Source organism: Andrographis paniculata, unplaced genomic scaffold (assembly GCF_009805555.1).
Source record: "Andrographis paniculata isolate CXL003 unplaced genomic scaffold, ASM980555v1 Contig45END, whole genome shotgun sequence".
Classification (NCBI taxonomy): Eukaryota; Viridiplantae; Streptophyta; class Magnoliopsida; order Lamiales; family Acanthaceae; genus Andrographis; species Andrographis paniculata.
The window spans coordinates 2,849,704-2,860,578 of record NW_026137579.1 but is presented as its reverse complement, the minus strand read 5'-3'; the positions used below and the strand labels follow the sequence as shown (position 1 = coordinate 2,860,578).

Here is a 10,875-nt window from a genome sequence, read left to right as displayed (position 1 = left end):
AAATACTACTTCACTAAATATAATTATAAAATTAGAGGGTGAAACTGGTTGATTTGTGATTGAAAGTGTTTTTTCATTTTGGTGAGGCCATGTGCTTAATCCTCCAAGATTGTAATTTAAATCAATTTTCTATAAAGGTCACATCAAAACACCTTTTTTTTAAAGACTCTTTTGTGTAACTATTTCAATTTTTTATTTATTACATTAACAAAAAAATTATTCTTATATTTAAAATATTATATCAACTTATACTTATATTAATTCAAAATTTTATTGATAAAAATTCAACCTCAAAACTCAGAACCAATTAATAAAGTCTAACTATGGATCCAAACTTTGAGGGGTTCATATTTTACAGCCAACAAAGATATCTACTTCTATATACCCATCAGCATTATTAATTAATTGATTAATTACTTCCTGTTTAATATAATCACACGTAAACTCATGGGTGTTTTTTGGTATTTTATTTTTATTATTAAATTATTCGGGGTGATAATACCCAACTTATGTTTTTTTTTATTATTATTAAAATTATTAATATTTATTTACTAGTATTATTATTACAATCAAGTTATTATAACATAACTTTGGGACAGAAAAAGAAGAATCAAAACTTAATTTGAGAATCTTTTTGTCGCTTGTCATCTTTTGCAACAAACCAAAATCAAATAATACTGACAATGCCGATTTTATATCAATTGATGAAAAGATACTTTTATTTATAATATATATATATATATATATATTCGGGTGCGTTTCCGGATAAACTATATTTTTTTCATTCATAATGTTGTGTTTTATTTTGGATGTTTGCCTCGTTAACTTCCTGCCAAATAGTCATTTGTTTTGTTTTGGTAGGCATAAAATCGGCTGACTAAGGAAGTATTATTTGTTTTTTTCGAAAATTTATATTTAAATATTATTTAAATAAAAGTTTTAATTCAAATAAAAAATTAAAAAATCCAATAAATTGTACATCATTTATTATTGGTGGTAGTGATTATTTTAAATAGCCATCGATCAAGAGTTCCAAAAACATTAGTAAAAAATTTAAATAGCACATCATTTATAATATAAATTATAAATGCAACACAAAATCTAAAAATATATGACATATTCACGACATATTTTTATAAAACACATGACACTATGATAATTTTTTTAAATATCGCGAAATCAAGAGTCCCGAAAAATATCCATCAATGATTGATAAAGCATAATCAAAACTCATGCATAGGAAGCATGAGCTATATTAAAATTTATGCTATCTAAACTTTTAATCGACACTTTATAGGGTCTTGGACGATAATAGTGTACGAATAAATTAACAATGTATGTGCTAATTTTTCGCCATAATTACTTTATTTATAATTTGTACAAGCATGTACTTTGTATCTCTTAATACATATACTAGTTCAATAACAAACTTTTCTAACATTTGCTTAAATTAAATTTCAACAACACTAAAATTATCCATGCATCCAACACACACACACACACACACATATATATATATAAACACGTACGTCCCCAATCAATATACACATATACATACACACTAGACTAGACTAGGAATAAATTAATTAATATTCACATGCAAATCATTTCGCTTTACTGAAAGTACTACTACAACTATAGTACTGGACGGATCTTTTTGTTGTCAGTCACCGAGCCCGAACCCGAACTGGAAGCCCGTCCCGAAGAGTAGCCGTTAGCCCCAGAGAAAACCTGGGAGATTCCTCAGATAGGACCATCTCAAAACGACATCGTCGCAGCAATGAAATCGTCACTGTCTTCAGCTCCAAAAGTGCCAATTCTTTCCCCAAACAGACCCTAACCCCACCCTGAAAAACTGGATACTTAAACGGATTCGGATCAGGGAAGAAAACCCCATTTCTCAGCCATCTTTCGGGTCTGAATTTCGAGCAATCGGACCCCCAAATTTCTTCCATTCTACCCATTGCATAGGGGTGGTAAGTAACCCTAGTTCCTTTTCTTACAAAGCTCCCATCAGGCAATAAATCATCTTCCAGACAGAATTTCGAATCGAATTGGATGGGTGGGTACAATCTCATGCTCTCGTACACCGCCGCATTCAGCTGATGAAGATTCAGAATTTGATGGTAGTTTGTCAGCCCTAATTGATAGGGTCCTAGAACCTTGTCGGCTTCTTCCAGGATCGCCGCCTCCGCCGCCGGGTGGAGGGCAAGCAGCCGGAAAATGCTTGTAAGGGCGGAGGTTACGGTGTCGCGGCCTGCCAGCAAGAAGCTTATGATGATATCCCTCAGAAAATCTTCGTCTCCGACAATGCTCATAAATCTCGACAGGAGATCCTTCTGGTCGGAGAATCCTAGTTTCCGGCGTTGTGTGATGATGTCACGAGCTAATAATCGGACGGTCCCGATCGCCTCCTGGAGCGTCCTCTCGCTTCCTATGTTGAAAATTCTTTTGATTTTCCATACGATCGGCGATGCCGACGTGGCTCTCTGAGCCGACAGCTTCGACGCTGCGTCGAAGGCGGCGGCGAATTCCGACAGCGGCAGCGACAGTTCCAGACACCTGGGGTCTAATCCGAACGAGAATTTGCAAATACTGTCGAACGAGAATTTTCTGAACACGTCCTGCAAGTCGACAACCTCGTCCGAAATCGAAACCGATTCCAGCAGAGGCAGCAGCCGGCGATGAACCTCGTGATTGACCACCTCGAAAAAGTAAGCCCGAACCGAGACCCGGCCCAGTTCAAGGCTCGCAATTTTCTTCTGAAATCTCCATAAATCTCCGTCAACGTTGAAAATCCCTCGTCCGAGGAAATCCCCCAAAATCGCAGAAAAGGGCTTTCCTTTGGGGAAATTATCGAAATTTGTCTTGAGCATGTACTCAACGTTGTCGGGATTGGCAGTGATCGTGTTGTTTAGAACGTGGATATGGATCGTGCGGGTTGGGGATTTGATCAGCAGGTGTGTGTACCAATCGGAGAGATTAAGGAACTGGTCGGTCCAGGTGGATTTCAGATAATCTTGGCAGATGTCGCAGCCGCAAGAAACCCTCGTTCCAGCGAATCGGAGGACGATGAAAAAGATGAACGACATGATTGTTGCTAAGGATAGGAATACAATTAGGTTAGAATCATGGAGGATTTGGGGCCAAGCTGCAGAATCCATGGCCAAAAACTATGATGGATTGGGGAAGAAATGTTAATTGTAATAAATATATGTAATTAAGGTGTGGATAGAAGAAGAGTAGCAGTACAGTACAGTACAGTACAGTCATGAGAAGTGAAGATGATATACATACAAACAACACAATTCATGGTAATAATTATAATCAAGTGGTGGGGTTAATAAACATATATGGCACGTGTTTTTTCTTGGTGTATAATATATACTTATTTTTTATCTTTCATTATTGCAAGTTGGTGGAGTGTTCATATAGTATTTTAATTAGTACTCCATTAGTCAATTTTATGCCTCATTTCCTACGTTTATTTCGCAGCTAAGTGTAATGCAAATGGCTCTGTCGGAATATTATTGTCCTTCAGTTTCGCTTATGATAATTAATAGTGAATAAAGCATTTATTCTTTTCTTTTTAATAATATTAAATTAAATGTTTTATACTCTTTAATTTCGCTTGTATTTAACATTGTCCCATTTTTAGTTTGTGAGTTCTCGTTCAATTACCATTTTAATTATTTTTATTTATCAAACTATCATCTCACACTTAAAATTCAAAAGTATTATTATTATTATTATTCTTGTTTGATATATGTTTCGAGCTTTGAAAAATATTTGATATATGTAAACAAATGGTGAACCAGATATTTTGTATAAGAAAATAAATGATTACTATATTTGATATGATATACTTTAGGAAAAAATTGTGATAATTAAATAATACCAAAATTAACAGAACTTGTAACTATAGTCTATAAATATCAACATTTGTATGTAACCACTGAAATACTTTCGATGAATAGATATTGACCAAACTCAGTAATAGAAATCAAAATGATAACCATGTTAGGTCCACTCACTGAATAATTGATCAATCAAGAAAATACTTTAAAGGGGATAAATATGTTTCATATGACTAATATGAATTTCAATAATTGCGATAATGATGGACAATACTTGAACATGTATGTATAATTAAATATTAGGGTAAAATTTATAACAGGTACAATTTCATTAATTTTTAGGTCATTTGGTCCTCCGGTGTCGGTGTTGGAGATACTTACGTAGCACTAGCATGGCACGTCGGAGAATATGTATTCACCGGATAAGCACCGCCTGACATGTCATGTGACATTTAAATACTCTGTGACACGTATAAAATTTAATTTTTGTAAAAAAAAAAAATTAAAAAAAATTGATGTACTAACGGACATATATGTGAATAATTATTAGTATTATTTTTTTATTGGCACTTATCTGGTAGCTACGTATCTAAGACGTGCCACTAAAGCATCTAATACATCAATTAAAAGAAAAATAAAATAAAAATCTATGAATCCGTCAGGTGACATTTAACTGATAGACACGTATTCTCCGTCATGCTATGTGGATGACATGCAAACATTTTTTACATTGGAGGGTCAAATGTGCCAAAATTTTTGGCTTATAAAATTATTTCAAAACAGTTACGGAACTAAAGTAATAGAGGTGATTAAAAAAGAGTTTACTTAAATATTAAAAATAGTAAAATTTAGGGCCGGGTGTGTTTATTTGGATTTTAATATTTTGAGTTTGACTTTTAATAGTAAAATTTTTTTAATTTAAATTACTGTTTGATGGATTATAAATATATATCACAGTAATTTGAATAAAATTTATTTTTTTTAGTATAATACTATACAAAATAAAAATTTATTTGATTTTTTAGAAAAACGAAAATGAAATAATAAAAACCCTTAAAAAAATCCCAACCAAACAAGCACATGATTTGTTAATTTTTAACTTTTTAAAGTTTTTTATTATTTACTGTTTATATTTTTCATAAAGAAATAAATTTTGATAAAATATCGAATCAAAATATTAATTTTAAAAAGAAAATTCACACAATCAAACACAACCTCTTAAAGTAGATCATGTGACGAGCAACATGAAAATACAAATGTAGGTAATTTGCATATTATATTATTAATCCACGTGTCATGTTTATTCTTAATTTTTGCAACAGATTTAATAATTGTTGATTTTAGTTGGCTAACTTGTCGTCCCTATTGCAATTGTTATTTATTTATTTATTTATTTATATTGGAATTGTTATTTATTTATTTATATTGGAATTGTTGGTGGTACTACACGTCAATGTTCCCATCGACAACCAATGGAGACGCCGCAAATGGCCAAACCAACTTCTGCTCTTTGAATATCGCCATATGATAAAATAAAAAAAAAAAAAAAAAAAAATTAAGAGATAAAAAAAATTATATTAAAAATATAATAAAAATTCTTTCAAAAATTATAATATTCTATGTCAAGTGTTTACGGTACAAATGAAAATTGTTTAGCATCGTAATTTAAAAAATATTAGTATTATAATAGTAATCGATAGAAAATATGAGTAATTTTTTTTGTTTGGTTAGTTTTTTAACTTAAATATAAAAAATAGTGAATTTTGTGTAATAATAATAAAAAATTAATAGTAGTAATATTTTATGATAATATGATTATTTATGAAAATAATTTTATTGTTTGAGACAACAAAAAAATAATAAATTGGAGTTTACAAAAATAAATAAATAAGCTGGATCCCAATCATGAGTTTCACTTTTAATTAGTCATTATCCTTGTGTATTAATTAATGATTTTATCCATTTTAACCGCTAATGTTACCTTTCAACCATCAAGACCTATTTAGTAGTTAATTATACTTATACATGAATAATTATTATAAATAAAAACTAAAAATTGATTGGTTGGAATAATTTAGACAACCAACCTCTCAAGTCTGACGTCAGATGCATCGAATGTTGCTAACATCTGAGTAATGAAAATTAAATAGTGCATGACGAGTTCAATTTAACCGCTAATTGGGGATTATATTATTTTTTTTTAACCCACAAAGTCAAGTTATTTATACTTTAAGCTTGTTTATAGTGTTGATTTATCAATATAAGAGCTTATTTACTTTAAAAATAATTATTAAGATTTTGGAATAATTAGGGTTTGTTTATTTGTGTATGTGTACTTTAGGTTTTATATTTTTAAAATAAAAAATATATATATATATTAAATGTAACACTTTGTATAAAAATTGATATTGAATGTGACCAACAGTTATGGGATTGGTTAGTGTACTAATTTGGGTTAATCGAAGATAAATATATACTCCTTCTCTCATGCAAATCGTGTGTTCAAAAAAAAAAATGGGTATAGATTTTAATGTAATTAATCAATTAAAATTATTATCATTAAATAAATAAATAAATAACCCTAATGATGGTGGAATCTTTGAATAATTAATTGGGCCGCATTCATTAATTCCCATTAATTTATTGATAATATGACGTGAGCTGAACTTACAAATTACTACTACTACTAGTACTAGTACAATTGTAGTTGTTGGAATGAGTTAGTGATCAAACGACATGAATGTATGTAATTATGGATCCCACAAAGAATGTGACATGCTAATTTATTTATTTATTTATAAATAAATAATTATCTAAGGAAACCGTATTGGCTAAATCTGTTAACAAAAGACGATAAACGACAATGATCCCAACAGTCTGTCATTATTAATAATTCCAATATAGGATAAGAGCAAACACAAATAGTTGTTAGAAAAATGTTATGTCCAGTCATTTCTTGTCATCTAACAAATTCTAGTCCAACTTATTATACCCTCACCCATTTTTTATTTTCACATTTTACTCCGTTAGACAAATGATTTTTAAAATGGGAATTTCTGAATATTTTAAAATAATAATAAAAAAATAAATAATACCAATTTATTTTTTTTCATAATGATGGGTATAAAATATTAAATTATTTTAACCAGTGGCCTGACCCGGTCCAATCCATAGCTGAACGTAATAAGTCGGGCCGGGCTGGCCCAATCCCATAGCAGATGTGTTTGTACTCTATAATACTAACACAATTTAGCCCAATAATTACGCTGTTGTGTATTTATCTTTAATACTAATACGACGTCGTCTCTTGACTCAGAGGTTACAACGGCAAGATGACCAAGACCACTTAAACGACGTCGTTTCCAATACTGAATCATTTAACAACTAATCTGAATTCAAAGAATTGATATCGGATCCATGGAGCAGCACTTCACTGATACAACAACTTGAGTGCTATCAAAACAAATCGAACACATCACAAAAACAGAAAGAAAGAAGGAACATACATGGATGCAATTCAAACGATCGAACCTTGGAACATGACAAACTCCTGCAATTAATATCCAAAGAATTGTTGGAGACTCGACTGGAGGTTCATAAACACAGCCTCCCATCCAGCCTCAGTTGGATGCGACGAATCCCAGAAGAATGCCGATTTCGGATCACTGCAAACCGTATACATCTTCTTCCCATTCTCGTCGACGCTGCCGCAGAAGTATCCGGCGCTGTTCGCCACACAGCATGGCTTCAACCCACTCTCGAACCCTCCGTTTCGATCCAGCACACGCTCGAAGGTGCTGTAGAGATCGACGACGAAGAACGTCGAGCTCCTCGTCTCATTATTCAGCTCGGCCACAGCTTGCTGCAAGAGGAGGTTATGGTAACCAACAGCAGAGTTCTGAGTAGCATTGCATCTCTGAAAAGAATTTCCTGCCGTCATCTGCGGTAGGCATCCGAGCGGCGGCAAGGCCGTCACAAGAACACGGCGAGCGCCCAGTTCGTACATCCGGTTCAAGTTCAGTGTAAGCTGATTGATCACTCGAGGGATGAAGCTTCGGATTCCCTAAGAAACAGAGGAATGCAGTTTTAGCAACTGTTGATGTTGGAATGAGATTTTCTGAGGTAAGAATGGATGAATATCAAATATCGAATACTACCTCCATCGTGCCGCCGTTATTTAGATAAGCGCCGTAATCGTTGCCGGTAAGAGAGACTAAGAAAACAGAGCATTGCAAGTCTTGGTTAACGTAGAGGGGATGATCATGATCATGATCAAGATTGTTGTTATCAATGAGATTCTCAAAAAAGCCAATTTGAGTGGTCATGTTGGGAAGTATATCGGCGAGAGTGTCGAATACGCCGCTGCCGCCATAGGCGAAGTTCATCCCGTTGCGAAACTTTTTGCCTCCATACTTCCTCCATTCATAGGCCAGGGGAGATTTGAGCCCCAAGAACTTTGCTGCAAGATTGATTTGATCAAGAACAATAGTTAGAACAATTAAAGGTCATCTTCAAGTTCCGATCAAAAAAGAAAAAAAAAAGGTCATCTTCAAGTTAACAAATTACAGTGCTTTCTTGATCTGTGAAAGATTCTTTTCTTGATCAGTTAGATCATCTTTTGAAAAATATACATTAATGCTTTCTGTAATTAAGGGGTGGATAGACAATTAGAAGTAGCTTTCAGTCACAGTTAGGGTTTGGAGATAGACATGATCAGCAAAGAGACAGCAGCATTAAAAGAGGGTGGATTTGTAATTTTGTATGATGTTTATGGAATGAGAATGAGTCATTGCAGCGGGTGGGTAGGGGGGTGGTTGGGTGGTGCATAAATGATGCTCTGATTAATCGACGCTTTTAGAAGCATTATGTTCATGGCGGACACAGACTCGTAACTTTTTTCCCCAGAAATTATTATTATTATTATATTCAGAACAATTAAAGGTAGACGATTAGCACAGAATCGAGTACGTAGTGCATGTGTGTGTATGTGCTGTCTGTAAAGCTAATTGCAGAAGGAAATAATAAACAAATGGAGAAGATAACAATGGCCGAATGAAGATTAACTAATTTTATATACAGCATCCATCCACGTACGTATCCCACCAACGCAAAATTAAAGCACACAGGGAGGAGAGAGAGAGAGGAGAGAGAAAGCAAAAGGTAAAGTGAATTGGTGAATTAATGATGACGATGAAGAGGGCATTAATGGTAGCAAACTGGAAAAAGGGGAAGAATAAAAGAGGGAGGGAGGCGTGGAGTAATAATTAATAATTAATCATTACAGAATCACTTTACCGATGTAATCAGTGAGAACACGGCCGTCGGAGAAACGGCCGGCGGGTTTTCCGGGGAAGGTGGAGCCGTAGGGGTCCTTCCACGCGCCGCCGAAGGATTTCCTGATGTTGCCCGTGTCGGCATATGAATCTCCGAAGACGAACAGTTTTGTCGGCCTGGAGGCGCCATCGGTCACCTGATGACGGTGGCGGTGGCGGTGGCGGTGGCGGTGGAGCGGTGAGCCTTGAATTAGTTGAATACCTGATCCTGATGTGAGTAGAAAGCAGCAGAGGAAGAAGATGATTTTGAGGGAGAGATTGGAGGGCTCCATTGGAGATGGAGAGAGAATTTACTGTAATGTGCGATCAAGAATCTGCAGACGAACTTAAGATTTGTAAAGGACTGATGGAAATAAATGTCCACACCCACACAAACACATATATATAAATGTGTACCCTTTAGTTACATGGGGTTATGGCATTATTAATGAATTTCTTGCAAGCCCTTTAAAGGGAATTTATGAATGGTACAAATTTGAACAATGGGAACTGGGAACTTGTCAATGGGTTTTGGTGGTTCGGGTCAAATCATGGGTGGGCTTTATTTTTTCCTTACATGGATTTGATTTTATAGAGTTAGTTTCTCACTGGGCTGCTGGCCACAGTGCTGTCCTGTCCTGTCCACATAATTAGTGCACTTTTGTTGACCTCTCATCAATGGGGTGGATAATAGTAAAATAATAATAATAATGGAATATGCATAATTGGTGCAATATATGTATGGACACGAATGGGGTGCCAGAAGCTGCCTACAATGGGTGATTTGGTGTTAATCTGTGAAAGCGATTTGCAGACAATGGATTGGAGTAATTAGTTAATTAATTAATTTAAATGGGAGATGAGGGCCAAGTGTAATTCCATTTACCTTCTCTTCACCTAAATATTATTCTTTTCATTTTGTTACATTTTGTTGCATTGGTAATGTAATGAGTTATTTATGGAAATAATGGACAACAATTGACCGCTTGTATTAATTAATAATTTTTTGCGTGTGAAAACAAATGACCGCTTGTATTAATTAATTAAATTGAAAATGGCACGTCATCGCTAGAACAAGTAGCGGAGAATTCTCTAAGTCGTGGTAGCTCCCTTTCTACCAAAAAATAAATAAATAAATAAAATTATAAATTATAAAATTTAAAATAAGATTAAAAAGTAAAATATTTTTTTAAAATAATGGTTCATTCAACATATTGACGTTGTATCTTTGTTGATTTTCTTTAATTGTTTAAGGTTTATGAAGGAAAAAAGAAGAAATAAAACTGTCCCGTGATAGTGTGGGGATGGTTTTTAGATAATATGTTATAATTATAATTATTACTATATTTTTATAATAAAATATAATAACATTAATAAAAATAAAGTAATAATAGAGTTTTTTTTTTTTAAGTTTTGAGAGTAAATGTTTTATGAAAAATTTGCTTCTTACTAGACATTTTGGGTGTAATTTGTTAATATTAGTCGGTAGTAGTTCCCTAGATGTTAAGAATTTTTTTAAAAAAATCTTATATTCTATCAGTGACAATTATATTAATGGATTAAAAAGAATAGTTGGTAAAATGTTTAAAAATTAATTAATATTTATTTTTAAATATAAAAAAACATAAACATAAACATGGTGGAAAAACTAAACACATAATTTGTCTCACATTTTAAATTTTAAATTTTATAATTTTAATTAAATT

The 10,875-nt window shown here is 33.2% G+C and overlaps 2 protein-coding genes across 2 annotated transcripts; both read right to left on the bottom strand.

The window, feature by feature from the left end:
• Positions 1-1,417: 1,417 nt before the first annotated feature.
• Positions 1,418-3,283, bottom strand: LOC127251729 (cytochrome P450 94C1-like). The gene has a single exon (XM_051275569.1). It carries the CDS (start codon positions 3,162-3,164, stop codon positions 1,668-1,670), a length of 1,497 nt encoding a protein of 498 aa, XP_051131526.1. The 5' UTR covers positions 3,165-3,283; the 3' UTR covers positions 1,418-1,667.
• A 3,933-nt stretch (positions 3,284-7,216) lies between these two features.
• Positions 7,217-9,615, bottom strand: LOC127251790 (GDSL esterase/lipase At5g03610-like). The gene is made up of 3 exons (XM_051275662.1): positions 9,153-9,615; positions 8,015-8,316; positions 7,217-7,920 (listed from the first exon to the last, which is right to left on the bottom strand). Exons 1-3 carry the CDS (start codon positions 9,460-9,462, stop codon positions 7,414-7,416), a joined length of 1,119 nt encoding a protein of 372 aa, XP_051131619.1. The 5' UTR covers positions 9,463-9,615; the 3' UTR covers positions 7,217-7,413.
• Positions 9,616-10,875: the final 1,260 nt, after the last annotated feature.